This window comes from Dermacentor silvarum, chromosome 9, assembly GCF_013339745.2.
Source record: "Dermacentor silvarum isolate Dsil-2018 chromosome 9, BIME_Dsil_1.4, whole genome shotgun sequence".
NCBI lineage: Eukaryota > Metazoa > Arthropoda > Arachnida > Ixodida > Ixodidae > Dermacentor > Dermacentor silvarum.
In genome coordinates, this window is record NC_051162.1 from 106621851 (window position 1) to 106639321 (window position 17471).

Genomic DNA, 17471 nt, shown 5'->3' on the forward strand with positions numbered 1-17471 from the left:
TCGCGCCGGCGCCACGTCGCGGTACAGCACAACACCAGCACAACACCAGCCGGCAGGCGGCAGGCGCCAAGGCCATCCAAGAGAGATGAGGACCGGTATTTTGTAGCGATGCTTATTCGCGCTTTTCGTGCTTTGTCAGTGGTCAGAGCGACGGTCCGCTCACGTTATCAACGGGATCAGCCGGCCGTGAGCGATGGATGATAAGGCTAGTATAGAATAAAGCATAACGCATCGCTACAAATTACCAGCCCTTGTGTCAGTCATCTTTCGCCACCGCGAAAAGAGGACAGTCGTTCACCGTTCGTTGCATTGAACAACAAATCCTCCACGGTAAGTGATTTCTAACTTACGTGGCACCATCTGCGTATATGGCATTCAGTCATCGCGAAGTTTAGCCGCCGCGATTGACAACGGACTGGGTATGCGTGCTGCGTCATTCGATGTCAATAGAAAAAAAATGTCACAGTTTCGCCCTAACGGCGAAGCAATGAATGCGATAGCAACATAGCAATGTCATACGAAGTAAGGTGAGCGGCTTTGGTAGCAATATGAATTGTAGTAAACATGAGCTGATTAAGTAAGCAGGTGTGCTGCGGCGTAAGTAGACCGACATGAAGAGAGACTCGATGAACACGAGAAGGCGCGTGTGAAACGGTGGTGTTGATGAGAAGCGCTTCCCGTGGGCAGCGCGTGCGAAGGGACACACCTGTAGCGCTGCACTGCCGATCCGGGCAGCATTTTATGTGTAGCGTGCGTTGGAACTATTACTAACTGAATGAACAAGCGTGGTGTGAGCGCGCACAAACAAACACGAATAGATCATACTGAATGACTGCAGACAACGACTGTCAAAACGCTGGCAGCAAGCGCATACGCCGCAGCGGGCGAAGGTACGTGCGGTCTATCGCTTCAACGGAAACTGAGCGACGAATGCACAGCGCATAAAGGTCAGAGCCGTGTGGAGATAAGAGACGGTGCGGGCGAGCGACGAGCGCAGTTGTTGGCAGAGTAGAAGTGCCCCCCCTCCACTCCCACTCCCTCCGGCGCTGGCTTACCGCTTCCTTGCTTGCGCGTGGGAGATTGAGTGCGTTCGCTCTCCGTGATAGCGCGCGTCCCCGCACGCTTCCGCTCGGGCATACGGCGCGCGGCGAAGATTTTATCTATACGGAACCTCGCGGCGACGGCGACGGCGACGCCAACGGCAGAAATCCGGTTGAAGTGTCCATATAATTGCTATCGCAATAAAAGTCAGTCGTCGCGATGACTGCATGTAATTTTATCACTTGCCGCTATCTGTAAGAGCTCTGAAAATCGCGAACACTGAGTGAACCATGGTGTGTTCAATAGGAACTGAGGCACGTGGTCGCGTAAAGAGGGTTGTTAACCAGCCCATGATTCCGCGCCTATGCGGAGCGTGCTTAGCGTGCGTTTTATGTGTTTGAATTTATTCAGTTCGACAGTCTACTGTGTGCGGAGGGCGGTTTAGCTGAGGAGTTAAATAACAAAAGTCGTAAACTACTGGCGACATGCTTTCGTTATATTAAGGGGCGTGCTTGACAGTGTGTTTCGCCCATGGGTAATCTGCGGCCACTGAAGTTACGTGCAGCGCTAGTGCCAGTTATAAACTTGCCGCAGGCATACAGCTGCAAGCTGCGTGAGGTCAGTTTGACGCGTTGTCTTGAACTGTCTGAAAACACATTGGGAATTGATGTTTTGGGCTGAATAAGACTGACCTATTTTTGCTCACGTATTAGAATGGTGTGAATTTAGGTCTGATTTTGTGTCTCGTGCTGCGATTTTCGAGCACGGTGCGAATGTAAACGGGATCTTATGCGTATAAATTCGGTGACTGGTAAAGCGGCGAGTTATGCACCCGAATCAAATATAACGGCTGTTGTTGGATTACATTGGCTGGGGCGTTGTGCATTGTTGCTGTTGGCTCGGTCTCCACGTTTACTGTTTTCGATTTGGCTGTGTATTTGCTAGTATGAGTTGGCACTAAAGAATTATGTCGTATGAACAGCTAAATCAACGTTCCTACGAGGATTCAAAGCGTAAGCTGCGCATTTTGCTACTGCAAGGCAGATTCAAATGTATTTACCGCCCTAATATGTTTAGTCCAGAAATAAAGCGTCAAACTAAAATGTTACCTTGCATGCTACCAGTCGTCTGCCATACACAATCTATGAGATGGTCTAATAAACTGATACCGTTGGTCTAACTGAAGCTTTTACATGTCTTCCAAAATGTAAAATGCAAGATTTGAAACTGCAGCAAGAGTCCATAATCGCAAAAATTAACTCCACTGCATACCTCAGAAATGAAAATAAGTTCGTGGCTTGTAGAAAACTTAGATGCAGGCCTTAGTGAACTGTTTCTTGTTATTCTTAAGATGTGGGTAAGCTTGCTACGCCTTATAAGCACACCCAGTAATATCCATTGAACTAGACGACTATATTTTCATCCCTACTGAGAATCATGTTTCAAAGATGATCCTCAAATTATGGCTTGAGCAGTGGCATAACCAGAGGGGGGGGGGGGCACACTGAGCTCATCCCTACAATGTGTCACAAGCGGTGTTTATGACCCATCTGAGTTCATCATACAGCTTTGCGATGTTTTATTTTTGGTAGTTTACAGAAAAACTGCATGCTCCAGTGTTCACAGTTAAATGACTGCCGATATGCGTACTTCATATTGTAATCCAGCTTCAAGTGCAGCATAAGCAGTGCATGCAGATTTTGGCCTCATAAGTTTGACGGGTTCCTTTAACGGCAGTTTAACTACTCATTATATTATCATCCCGCCATTCTTATTATAGCACCACGTTTGCGTTATTGTTGGCCACTTGTGTATACTGAGTGTAGCCTTTATGCTTTCTTAACTTCACTCGGTGTGTTCCCTGTGCTTGGCAGCTGATTTCTTTTGTTCTAGATAGGCTAAAGAGGCAGAAATCTCTTCAGGAATTATATGTGTTGGTAACATAAGAAATGAGATGCACACCATACCACCACTGCCCCTCTTCCATCCATACTCAAGCTGTCTCCACCAGAGGAGGGTATGTGTTTACGACGTGTGCAAACAATGAAGAATATTCCATTTCTTAGTAGAAGTATTGTGACATTGGTGCTGGACTGGGGCCTAACTGCCGGTTATTTCTTTTTTCCTTTAAATCTGAAAATTGAAATTAATTGAGCAGTTGACTATTGCAGTCACTTAGATATATCACGTGCATTTCAGCAGAAATACTAAGTGTTTTAGTGCAATGACATTTTTCCTTGACTGTCCTGATGTTGTTTTAGAATATTTTCTCGTGTTCATCTCTGCCCTTAATATTTTTCAGGCACCGGTTTTATATAAATTAAGAAGACAGCTGCAGGATACAAGGATGTCAAGGAGCCACTCAGCACGACTCCATATGGTGCAGAGGAGCCCACTCCAAGGCATCAAAATGCGTTGCCATGCAATTTGGACGAGAAAACTAAAATGTGGGTATACTGTGTATACGATGTAACTAAAGGGAACTAAGACTTCAAACACAGTATGTCACACTAAGATGAATATTCTGACATGCTTTTGGCAGTCATCATGACTTAGTATTTTTTGTGACGTCTCTGATGAATTTTGCAAATATGTTTTGAAAAACAGCTGGTTAGTTTTGTGACTAGTGACTTCTTTTTGCCTGTCCTTTCAACAGATATAGCCACGCGGCAAAAAAGAGTGGTACAATGAGATTGCAGATTTCCCTAATGAAAATTAAACGTACTTGCAATGAGCAGGGTGCCTGTATTGGCTATAAAAAATAAAAGCTCATGCTTAGTTTGCTGCTGACATAATTTAACACCACCCAAATATAAGGAAGCAAATACAAACTACTGTCATTCCGAATTTTAAATGATGACCTGAAGCATGCAAATTTTCGTGATTTTCCTTTTATCTATTTTTTACGTCGAGTTTCGTAAGTATAACCTCTCTCCTAGGATTTAATAAAGGGGGGGGGGGGTATTAGAGGCAGAGCACTTCAAGTTTAAAAAGAAAAATGTCACAGTTTCGCCCTAAGGGCGAAGCAATTAATGCGATAGCAACACAGCAATGTCATACGAAGTAAGGTGAGCGGCTTTGGTAGCAACAACACGCAGAACTGTTGTCGACGCCATCGGCGTTTTGCCCGCGTTAGCTCAAAATGCGTGCGGCGTTGGTGACTGTTGCTGGAGCCTCTGATATAAATAGGCACTTGGTGCCGCAGCTAAACGTCGCCTCCCTTCCCTCCCCCTCCCCCACGGCCTCTCGCGCGTCCGAAGAAGGCGCGTTTGCTCTACATATATGGTGATTGTAAAGGAGAAAAGAGACGCCTACTTCTGCAGCCCTTAAGCGAGCACGGCGCAGAACGCGCGTTTGTTCTCCGCCGTGCGTTCACTCCCCGTGAAAGACGCGCCCCTCGCGCCCTTTCACTCGCACATACAGCATTCGGCGCGCGGCGACGATTTCATCTCCAAATGACGTCATACGGAACCTCACGACATTATTATTTACGTACATGCTCACGGGACCAGTTAATTCATTAAAACCGATCACGCCTCCGGAAGCGGGAGCAAGGCCTTCGACGGTTGCATACACCATGATGCGCACGCTACGTTTTAATTAGAAGCCACAGAGTCGTTTTTGATTGAAAAATTTTATGACATGTAAAATTGTGGTATATCCTACTATGACACACTCATCCGTGTGCTTCTGGCCGGTATTTGAGATTTTGATGATGGTGACTAAATCTACTTGCCAGCCAAGTTTGCAAGTAGCTGCAGGGATATATTCAATGCAAAGAACTATGAGAGCATCAGCGTGGAACACTTGTTGATCAATTTGTGAATGTGAACATAAAATCGAGGGAAAATGAAAACCCTTATTTTGATGGTTTCTGCACGCAAAAGTTTTAAAGGGCAAAATAAAATAAACCATTTTTGTGGATAGTTAATTTATGGACTGAAGATATAGTGCACAATAAGGTGAGAAAGAATGCAAGGGGTGTTCTCTGTAGGTTTGAGAACAGTGGTGCCTATATTTTCATCCAATTCTTTGCCAAGTCTTATGCACTCAAACTAGCATGGGGTCGTCAACAGAGTCACATATTCGTGATCTGTTAAGCTTACATTTCCATTATCTAAACAAAAACGTACTTGTTGAGCATTTTAGAAATATTTCAATGACCTCTGGAAGAACTAATTCTGTCATTGCAGTGCCATTTCTTCCAGAGCACTTCCTGTGTTCCCTTGAAGCTGTGCAATGCTTACAACTTGTGCTCTTAGTATCCCACGAAAGAGGAGTAAACGAGCTGAAGGAATAAACTGGAATGCCTGTTTATGCTCTTGTTCAAACAAAATAAAGAGGCGTCAACTACAGAAGTTGAAAGTCGGGGCTGTGTGTGACACCTTCCTGATTGTGACCTTAGTTATAGTTGAAATAACCTAGAGATATACTTTATTAACATTTGTAAAATCTCAGTGGCTTTGGAATGAAATTCCAATTTCTCTGAACCTGAATAATTAAATTTCCTAGTGTGGCAAAGTAAAAGATGTAATATCCGCACAAAGGGCAGCATGGTTTCGAATGGGATGCATGGTGTCATTTGCACCCCCAAAATTCATTGTGACTGTCATACATGATTGTCACACAACAGTAATGTCCTAAGCCAGCACCATGCACTGGAAATATGCAAATCGGTCAGAGTAGTGCTGTGGACCTTTACATGACTAAGTGACCATGCTACCAAAACAAACTGCATTGAGCATTTCAGGCAATACAAAGAGAACGTGACAAAGGCATTCTTATTTTCGTGATAAATGTCAGCAGAGGATCAGGTTTCTTGCTTGTCAAAGAAAATAAATTACACAATGTACAACTTACGAACTGATTTTCTAGTAGACAGCCATCGTTTGACAACAGTTAAGATGTGGCTTCAGGCACTGTATAAGTCTGCCCAGTCACAAATATTCCTCTTTTAAGGGGGCGACAAGATTCCGTAGCCATAATTTTCTTTGCTTTAGTGTACTTTAGCCCTTCAGCAGGAAATAAACTGTGGTTTCAGGTAGTTGGTTCCTTTCGCAAGTATAGGCATAGCCGCATGCAAAACCATGGACATAGAAGGCCTATATAAAACAGGATGGCGCCCTTCCCGATTTATGATTGACCTATTTGTTTGTCTTTGTGTACTGCCCTGCCTGTGCTCATGCTTCAATAGCCGTTGGTGCAAGAATTCATCACATCCAAGTTTTGTTTCAGCTCTGAATTCATGCCACACTTTAGTTGCAATGCGAGCGCATTGCTGCCTTCATATTGTACTGTTGTTTCTTAGGGATCTCATTAAAATGCCTCCCAGTCTACCTGATGTAGATGCACCTGCAGGAGAAAGGGATCTAATAGATGGCGAAGCATGTGCATGTAACAAACATGGTGGCAGTCCTCGTTCTGCAATATCTTTGTGAAGTGCCCTCCGTCTGCATGTCCCTCTGAACTTCTGCAAAGTGCGACCCAAGTCATCGCGTGCTGAGAAAATCAAGTACTTTCTGTACCTCGCACAACATTCTTAAAAAATAGGAGGATCCATGAGCATACTGCACCACTGCCTTCCTTTTGCGTGTAGTAACGTTAGTGTTGGACTGAGTACTCACATGTCACATGCTCAACTTTTCTACTTAAAAAACTTCCACTTTAACAGCATCTCCAAACTTTCATCTTTAAATAAGAAGACTTGCGCGAACTCTGTGACCACAGACGATAAGCTGTATGGCTCATGACTGTATGACGGTATGATAAGCAGTATGACTGTAGGAAGTGGTATGAAGGTTAGCATTCAAAAGTTCCTCATGCTTTCGACAAACAATGTCAGGAAACAAAATGCAGTCGTCTGCAAATAAACGAATTTGTACTGGTTCATTATGGCGTTAGCAATATAATTAATCAAAATCAAAAACAAGAGTGGTCCCAGTACGCTACCTTGTGGAACCCCCGAAGTGGCAAACGATGCGATTGGTGACCATTACCAAAAGCCGATTGTACACGGTTTTCTAAGTAGGCGGAAATCCAGTTTAATATGGAAGAGGGGAGGTCAGTGTATTTTAGCCTGAAGATTAACTTTTGATGTGAAACAAGATCGAACGCTTTTCGAAAGTGCAAAAAAATACGTCACTTTTAACAGACTTGTCGGTAACGCTGCAAAATTGTGAATTACTGTAGTTAGTTGCGCGACAGTAGAAAATCCCTTCCTAAAACCATGTTGAAAATAAGATATAATGTTGCTATCTTGTAAAAAATTGCTTACATAATTAGCAACAATATGGTCAAGCATCTTACAGCACAAAGTGAATTGGACGATAATTTGAAATCACTACAGAGTCACCATTCTTCTGCATGGTCATAACACACGCGGAATTCGCCATTCAACCAGTAGACCCTCAGATAATATGGATGCGCGAAAATCCATGCGAGGAATGGGGTGAAAATTCAGCGTAGCGACGAAGGAACGCATTTTGAAGGCCATCAGGACCAGGTGATGCTCTATTATATAGGTTAAGAAGCATAGCCACAACACCTTGTAGTGACACAATATCTACGAGAACAGAGCAAAACACAGGGGTAAGACTGACTGTTTCAGAAGGGACGGCAAACACGCAGTGAAAATATAACTTAAACTCTTCCGCAGTGGCCTTCTTCTCAACAATTCCAGGGCCATCGAGTTGTAATCTCATCAACATTTTTTTTCTTTTACTTCAAGAAGTCCCAGAATTTCTGAATGGATTCATAAAAAAATGGTAGGGTATGTTGAAAATAATGCCATGTAGAACGTTTCAACGCCTCATTAAACGCCGTTCGAGCGGCTTGAACGTTTGTAGCCGCTCCTCTTTTTTTAAAGCGTTTAAGTTTTCTTTTTATATGTAAGACTTCTCTCGTAATCCAGGGATTAGTGTTTTTGTTTTCTTAGTTTTGTATTGGTACGATATTATCAAGACAGTAAGTACATATCTCTTTTAATTGATCCCAAAGTATACTAACATCTGAACCTTGGAAGCTGTTGAATTTTAGTTCAAGGTAATCCAGGCCACCGTCATCCATGGCACGTGCAGAGAAAAATCATTTACAGAAGCTATTTCGAAGGGACCAATACAAGGTTCTTGAAGGACTACATGACAACATTACCATTGAATAATCAGAAATAGGCACAATCAGGGAGACTCTATATTATTCCATTGTCCTAGTAACGAAAACAAGATCGAGGATTGAAGAGCATGAAATCACAAATTCGCGTACGCTTTGATACTACTTGTTGCACATCCAAGTTTAGCGTAAGATCAAGCAATAATCCAACTTCTGAATTTCGATATGTATTGGAAAATGTAGAGCGCCAGTCAACAGAAAGTAAATGAAAATCGCCAACAACGATTACTTCTTTAGAAGAAAATTACCCTGATTGATCGCGTAGATCCATCAGAAATCGAGGTTGTGCATCCGGTGCTCTATAAACCTCACACAAAAATAAAATGCACCCTCAACAGAAAAATGTCAAAGAAACACTTTCGTGATTATCTATTTGACGTAGCAGTGATGTTCGAATGTCATATTGGATCCAAACAGCAACGCCGCCGCCTCTAATAGGACGGTCGTGGCGAAAAACCTGATATGAGTGCGTAAATACATCAGCGTCATCGATGTCATCACGAACCGAGGTTTCCGTTATAACAACATGGGCATCATAATCTAACAAGATGGCTTCTAGTTCTGTTTATTTGTTAACGACGCTATGCGCAGTTGTGTTAACAATATTAGGTTGGTTACTAGAGGATCGTAGAGATCATTCCATTTTACCATAATAGAAAGCAACCTTTATTCTGGTTTGAGCGTTTTCGTCCGACATGGAGACCTCCCCATTTACTCGCAGATTGTCGTTAATGAGTGAAGCATTCTTTTCTTGTTTTTCATCCTTAGAGCTTGCCCATAACAGCTTTTCTTTCTGCAGTGTCTCACACGATTAGTCATTTTGAAGAGATATTTCTGTCCCTTTAAACTTCTCTAAGCTCTTAAACACTGCTTGCTTATCATTTTAGTCTTGAAAATGAAGTATAATTGGTCTATAATTGTCACGTTTGCCTAAGCGGTGATTTCTACCAAGATAGGCATGATACTTGTAGTTTGGCTGAAAACAAGTTGTTTAGAACTCTTTGCTTCACATTCGCGTCTTTCTCATTAGGATCTTCCTGCATTCCGAAAATAACTAAATTTGATCGTCTACTGCTGTCTTCTAGATCGGCTAATTTAGATTTCAAGACCGTAATTTTTTTAGTGATTCGACCTGGCCAGTTCAGTTTTCTACTTGAAGAAAGCGCAAAGTAAGATCAGGCACTATTTTCATTTATTATGAGATTAGTTATCAGACATTAAGAGACAACACGACCTCTTAAAACATGGAAAACCACAGATAAAAATGGCAACGGCCGTAATACAATCCGACCAAGCGCCATAGTAAATGATGCGTAGGCCCTGCTTTTGGGACAAATGGGCGGCAACTTGGGCAGAAGCTTGGACAAGCCGCTGCACGACACGTCATTCCCGCTGGCTTCCCCTGCGGCGGTGTCGACGAGTGATCAAGCGGCATTCAGCAAAACAAGTACAGACCAGTGATAGGGATTCCTCTTTGAACATCGAATTGTACAAGTTGGATACGCGCATATTTGCTATAGTTTAACAAAGAACGCATTCAAGACCTCGCTGCAAGTTTACAGAATCTGTTAAAACAATAGTTCCAAGTAGTCCTGATAACAATACAAGCACAAGTGTGCCTAGTGGTCACGGGCGATTGTGCAAGACAGCTGCGCTTAGAACAAACGCTGTGCACCGACTGCAGACAGGTTTAGTTCCACGTGCGCAAAGAAGAAGGGTGCGAAAGAGGAACAATGTCATGGCCACAACACACAGCACTTAGCAACAATCAGGGAGCAGGTTACGAGATGAGGCTGAAAAAAAAAGAAACACTTCAGCAGGAGGTAGTCGCAGGATCTCTGACATCAAGTACTCAATGGGGAACTCAAAGGCCTTGAGCTCAAAAAAAAAAAAAGAATAACGTCGCAATGATGCATAGTTGGCGAAGCATTCGTAACGATAGCAAAAGCATTAAACTATTACAAGTAAGGTTCGTAGTTTCTGGACAGTAAAAATGGCAGTAAATATTTTCATTGTAACTAACACAGGTGGTGTCAAGCTCCCAAATGCACAATTATACACAGTTCACTCGATCACTGCGAGCACTCACGGTCCCTTCTCAAAGATGCCATGACAAGAGCGCCTACAGCGAGAAACACGCGTGCTTGCCCCAAACCGTGCTACCGCACCCTTCACCATTTCAATTGCGTCACTCTTCCAAAATGACCATATCAGGTATCTTACAACACTAAGCGCGCTGTAATATAACGCGCTGTTAGTCACAAGCCTTTGTGGCTAGGCCCTATATTTTCCCAATTGTATCCTAGAATATCACGTGGTTTACGAGACGCGGCGCGCCGGCCCGGCTTGACAGGATTGACCGTGTGGATCGCGCATGCGCCGTCGTGCTCATTTGTGTGCGACTCCCCGCGACTGCATTTCGGTAGTTACGCAAGCACTGCGCATGCGCAGCTGCAGTCTAGGCCAGTGCCGACCACACGAACGCTCCCCGAGTGTCTCTATAGATGGCTTGCACTGACGTCATTGTAGCCGCCATGTTGCTGCACCGACACAATGATAAGCTGGGTCCGTAACGTCACGTGAAAACTTTCAATAAGATGGATTGGACTGCAGTGCTCGTAGTCGCAATGTTGGTGCCCCAACATGGCGATAAGGTGGGCGCGTGACGTCACGTGAAAGCTATCAATAATTACTATCGCAATAAAATAGGGTGGGCAACGCCCATTCCCAAATAATACCTGTACCATGTCGTCAAGTGTTGAAAATATGTTCTCACTGGGTAATCGTTACTACCTGAAAGCCAAAATGCACGTGTCCAAAATTCTAGCTTGTCTTAATGGCGCACGAAAACTCGCCATCTTTTCTATGCTCCATACGCAAGCAAAGACCTCCAATTTGATGTAAGTTTGAAACACCAGTTACTGGTTTTCAGACAGCACTAGCCTCCTGATTCTGTTCACATCAGCATTACCATGTGCTTGCGCTGCTTTTTTTAACAAGCATTCTCGACAATAAAACTGTAGAATCGATGAAAACGCAGGGCAAGCTTCCGACACGTCTATTTTGTTTGCCTCAGATACGTCCGCCTATTGTTTTTCAAGCAAATAACTTTTTCTGTTTTATGTACACCTATGCAGAAAACGTACGCATAGCAAGGACGCAAGGAACCCTTCGCTTGTAAAACAATGGGCACACTGACACGCAATGTTGACGACTGAGCGGTTTTGACCAAGCCTGAAGGACAGGTGAGCAGACATTTTATACTGCTGCGTCGTCTAAAGCGCGATGCGCTACATTGCGATTTTCCTTGCCACCGTCTGCTTTAGTTTGATAAACGGACAACGCAATCGTACCAGTAAGTACACTTTAAGTGAAATATCTGAATCATGGCGCAAGCATCATGGGGCCCACATATTACATGTAATCGAAATCGAATGGTTATTAGGCTGAACAGAGATGTTCAAACAAAAAAATCAAAACTGATTTCATTAGAATATATAATTAGCGGGAGAAATGAGATACTTTCAACGTCACCTGTAAATAACGTTGACGGGCAAAGCACCGAAACTATCGCCTGGAAAATTTCATTCTCAAAGACAATTTCAGTGGAGCGAAGAATTTTCTTTTTCCCCAGCATAATAAACTCGTGACCGTTTGGCAAAGACTTCACTGAGTGCGAATGCTTTTCGCAAGCAATGCACTTTGTACAGCCATCTGCATTTTAGCAGTGAACTTCCCTTAAGCCACCGCGATCTAGTCGAGGGATACTTCCCAATAAGTCTGCATCCGCGCCTGGGGTCGCTGTTGTCCAAGCGCATGCTCACATGGCTCCGAGGAGATGGGCCTCGATGTATCGCGCTATTGCTTACTACTAATGGTGTCTTGGATGATGCGTTTTGGAAATAACATTTAAAGACCTGTTTCTCCTGCTCCCATTTTACTGTGTGGTTGCCTGTGCATGGCGTCACGGCTGACACCTGCTCATTCACTTGCATTGGCCGTCAGGGCTACTAAATGACCACATCTACTCTAGCAGGTTCAGCAATGTTCGAAGGGTTCAGAAAGACTTGCCACGGAAAAGGCAGAAAGCATACGACCATCCTGCTGTCATCATTTCTGCGTTTTAGGTGTCTGTAAAGGTTACTCTGAGATCTAGATAAATTTGCAGTGAACACTGTGTATGTGGTCAGAGCTTACTATATGCAAATGCGGGAAAAAGGGTGCGTTTTGTGACCGCACTATTTATTAAGTGGGCATTTAAAGTTGCACATGTGGGACTATTCTTGTTGACCTGATTCTCGAAACGCGAAACGCGATAGCTAAGAGTCCTAACTTTTCGGCTCTTCTGCTGGTGTTAGTACGTGTAGTATAACGGGGAGGTAAATTTCCCTGCTTGGATTTTACGAGATTTATTACATAAAAGGACGCTTCGGCTCGGAGCCAACTGCGAGGCCGCCTATTCAAATACATATAGAACGCAGAAACGCTTTTATGAAACAACCGCTTAACGAATTTGAATAAAGTTTGTTGCATTTACAAAGTTAAATTTTTGGGCTGTAGGAAGCGGAGTATAGGTTTAGGACCCGCAATTTTTTAGAGCTATCGCCGAAAATTGGCAAGATTAAGAAAAAAAAAGCACCAACTTTACAAATACGTAATTCCGCACCAAAAACTGATATTGCTGTTCTATAAACTGCATCATGTTGAGAACTAAACGCGGCCACATTTAACATTATTTTTCAGCGTACGGGGTTTTGTTATGGTGGTTACGAGGGTAAAGCAGAAGTACTACTGAAGAATAAATGGGAAAATTCAGAAGTGGGTACAGCAAACAAATCTTGTCCGCTTTAGATATATTATTATGTGTGGTTTATAGAATTGTAATATCATTTTTCATCACTCAATTAAAGGGTTGTAAACGTACTAGCTTGGTTCTTAAAAATTTTGCGATGTTTAGTAATGTTTATAGAAACAATTGAATGGCCCATTTCAAAACAATGCTTCTTAAAAATCACTGGACTAACTTTTTTGATGCAGCGAACCTCACCAATTTCGGGGCCGTAGCTGCCGGCAAAAGCGATTTCTCCACTCCCATGCATTTACATATATGGCCATGAGCTAAAGCTTTCTCTTGAAGCTTAACAATATTATAAATATCACCCGTAGCTGAAAACACAATATTACTCCTTGATTCGGATAATTCGAAGGGGCGAGTATTCCTTTTTGATTATTACAAAAGTTTTAATAATTCTTCCTTTAATTCTGGCCAATATAATATATAGAATTTGAGATAAATGAAATAGACATAATCAATTGGTTGGAGCTCTAACATTACCTCTACGCTTCCAACATAACCATTCCCATAGTATGAGATGGAATGTATGCATGTTTCAACAAATTCGTCCTCAACTGCTTAGGAGAAATTTGGAAATGGAACCGTACGTTTCGTTGCAGTTTCCGTTTAACCAAATGTTTAGTGTTATTTCCCATAGAATTAATTCACGCTTTCTGCAGCAATCTACCTAACATAGCAATCTCGTGCTCTCTGCACCATGCTTTTTTTTTACTTCAGTCTCTCAAATTAAAAATAAAAAGAACATCCGTGTACGTTTGAGCGCACACAAATAGGAGCAAAGCTTTAGCGACTGCCGTTTAGATATCTCGAGCCAAGGAGAGCATTTTCTTACACTGCGGTTCTCAATAGAGCACTGCACGAAACCATGACACGCGTCTACGTTTTGCTTTTACCACTGCCTTAACCGACTTTCACTTTAACCCTCCTTTGCACAATTCGCAGACAGTGGGCCTGAAAAATGCGGCGACCTCGAAGTACCAGCTCCTGAAAAAGATCAGAAAGACCACTTCTGCCGGCCTTCCCACACGCCTTCTTGGGAGCTGGAGAAACCTCGCCGATGCGTTTGCAAGAAAGGTTACGTCCGAAACTCCTGGGGAGAGTGCATTTCCAAGACGCATTGCTGGAGTTGCAAGCTGCGCCGCTACAAGGACTGGCATTCGTGCGCGTCAGGTTGTCCGGCTAGGTGCGGTCAGCCATTGGAGGCGTCGTGCCGCAAAAAGTGTAAACCGCGATGCGAATGCCCCCCTGGCTTTGTGGTGTAAGTACTATTTCAACTACAGTGCCATTTCCACAGATCCACGATATACACGTAAGATGAGGATAATGAGCCGGTAAACTTTCCGACAGAAGCGCCAGGCATCCTCCATGATACTACTGGAGCGTGTGTACGTCCTGTAATTGTCAGACATGCATGACATACCCTCCTGATCATTTCGTGTAAGTTCGATTTCCCCTACAGTACATTGTAACAAAGTGAAGGCATACATGGACATTTGATCTGAATAGCGAGCTGAAAACCGCATTGCAGAAGTCATATCACCCAGTTATTACCACCGCGTACGTACGGCCTCAAACTGCCTGAGATGCATAAATGCCCTCCAAACCTTCGTGGTGTGAGATCCATTTTATTTACAGTAGAGCTGCACAAATCCGCAGTATTCGTGGGCTAGGGTTTGCACTGAGCTAAAATTCTTGAAGATGGCAAAACACCGTCAGTGTGCTAGCGAAGCACCTATTGCCTGATATTAACTCAGATTGAGCAGTACTTGACAAAAAGAAATGTGTCAGTTCGATTTCAGCTACACATCTGCAATATAGATGCTGCATCCGAATACGGAGTTAGTAGTACCTTGAAGAAGCCCTATCCTGTTCAAGGTAAAAATGTAGTTACTAATTTCTGATGTAAAATATTTACGTATTTCTGTGAGAGAATAATTGTTAACCAATCAATTAATGCTTCATCTCTGTTTGTGTTTCCACTTCCTAATTGCGTAAGACGTGCACCTTGGAGGAGCAAATGTTCAACGGGGTTATGTGGAGCACTATTATACGAAAGCCTATTGTGTTGCATGTAGTATAGAAAAACAAAAATTCTAGGTAAGCTGTTTAGACAAGAGCAGACGGTGGCATCAATTACCGTGCGAACGGATGTAGCTGATTATTTAGAGGAGATATACAAACAGTTAAGTTGGACACATGATCTAACGCATGGAGCAGATAACGGGTAATCTATTAGAGCACGGGAGCAAGTGACAAGGGAAAACGTCGTGAGAAGCTGATTTCATGATGAGATGACACTAAGGAGTGGTAAATATAAACCGTTGGAAGAAACCTTAGGTCAGCACTGAATGTAAAGCAGGGCCATTCTTCTTCTTCTTACTATTAATAATATTATTATTTATGTCCAAGGCACCTGTACCGCTAGAATGTGTTTTTTTTTCGTTACATCGTTTGTACGCTTAAGGTGGCGGTCCCACTCCTGCGGCACGAGCCCCCCGTTTTCAGTACATTTGGAGCAACCGTGGCGGCTCTTCTACTTAAGATATGAAGTTGTCGTATAAACCATAAAAAGCTTAATTCTTTTAGATTCCAACTATATATAATATAAAGAAATTGATTGGTGTAATTTAGAAATCAATGTTCACGAACAAGCATGAGATACGTGGTTTTTGCGAACTGTGTCTCAGTTGTGGCCATATTTAGAAGAAACTACCGCACTTACTGCATTGCGGCTTGCTCTGTAGCTTTAGGACATATTGTCACGTAGTAGTGACGGTGAAGAAAACAGTCGTAAAACTGTGTGTGACGAAACTGATTCTTTATTGGGCGAACCTGTGCCCACAAAAGAAAGCTACACTCGAAGCACAACGATAGCGGCGAACACAGTCGGCGATCGTCGAAAATCTGATCAGCGGCGAAACGCGTCGGCTTTTATACCTGAGTCATCGAAGGTTCCAGATTAATCCCTGATGCCCGCGTGTCTTCCAGAAAGTTCTAGACAATTCGCGTCGGTCATACAATCAGATAACATAAGCGTCAGTGAAGACAGGCAACGGAAAGAAGCATCGATAACGTTCTAGAAACTTCCGATACAGGCGCGTCCTGCGCCGAGCGATCACGTTTAACGTTTGTGAGCCGGTCACCGGTAAAAGATAAAGAAGTACACGTGGCATTACCCTCCCCTTAAAAAACATCGTCCCGATGCTACTAACATAACATAAACATAAACCACGTGTAATAAAGACAATAAAAAATAACAAAGCAACGAAGTACCCAAGTTCGTCAACGGGCGTAGAAAGGCTTAAGACGCACCACGTGGATGACTTCGGGTCGTGCGCGGCGCCGCTGTGATTGCGAAATGCCGTCTGGCACGACCTCGTAGTCCAGTGCGCCAATCCGTCGGATAATCTTGTAGGGTCCGAAATAGCGTCGTAATAGTTTCTCGCTAAGTCCTCGCCGGCGTATCGGAGTCCAGACCCAAACACGGTCGCCGGGCTGGTACTCGACGTAGCGTCGTCGAAGATTGTAGTGTCGGCTGTCGGTTCTCTGCTGGTTCTTGATGCGCAGCCGGGCGAGCTGTCGACCTTCTTCGGCACGCTGCAAATAGGTGGCAACGTCGAGATTTTCTTCGTCGGTGACGTCCGGTAGCATGGCGTCAAGCGTCGTTGCTGGGCTCCTTCCGTAGACCAGGTTGAACGGCGCCATGTGCGTCGTTTCTTGCACGGCCGTGTTGTATGCGAAGGTCACGTACGGAAGGATGGCATCCCACGTCTTGTGTTCGACGTCGACGTACATTGCCAGCATGTCGGCGATGGTCTTATTTAGCCGCTCGGTGAGGCCATTCGTCTGCGGGTGGTAGGCGGTGGTCCGGCGATGGCTTGTCTGGCTGTATCGCAGGATGGCTTGAGTTAGTTCTGCCGTAAAGGCCGTGCCTCTGTCGGTGATGAGGACTTCTGGAGCACCGTGACGCAGGAGAATGTTCTCAACGAAGAATCGGGCTACCTCGGCGGCACTGCCTTTGGGCAAGGCTTTTGTTTCGGCGTAGCGGGTGAGGTAGTCAGTAGCTACGACAATCCATTTATTCCCGGACGTCGACGTCGGAAAAGGCCCCAGTAAGTCCATCCCGATCTGCTGGAACGGTCGGCGAGGTGGTTCGATCGGCTGTAGAAGTCCGGCTGGCCTTGTCGGCGGTGTTTTGCGTCGTTGACAGTCTCGGCATGTCCTTACGTAATGGGCGACGTCGGCAGAGAGGTGAGGCCAGTAGTATTTTTCTTGTATCCTCGAGAGCGTGCGGGAAAAACCGAGGTGTCCAGCCGTTGGGTCGTCATGGAGAGCTTGCAGAACCTCTGGACGCAATGCTGAGGGTACAACGAGGAGGTAGTTGGCTCGGAGAGGCGAAAAGTTCTTC

At 44.1% G+C, this 17471-nt stretch overlaps 1 protein-coding gene across 2 annotated transcripts in view; it reads left to right on the forward strand.

The window, feature by feature from the left end:
* Positions 1-11431: 11431 nt before the first annotated feature.
* The window catches only part of LOC119464072 (translation initiation factor IF-2-like), a 21291-nt gene continuing 15251 nt past the window's right edge, over positions 11432-17471 (forward strand). The window contains exons 1-2 of one of the 2 annotated variants that reach the window (XM_049655864.1): positions 11432-11563; positions 14006-14321. In XM_049655864.1, coding sequence (XP_049511821.1) covers positions 11494-11563; positions 14006-14321 — 386 coding nt within the window. In that variant the 5' untranslated portion in view covers positions 11432-11493. The remainder of the gene's footprint in view (positions 11564-14005; positions 14322-17471) is intronic. The other variant, XM_049655863.1, reaches the window with a different exon arrangement.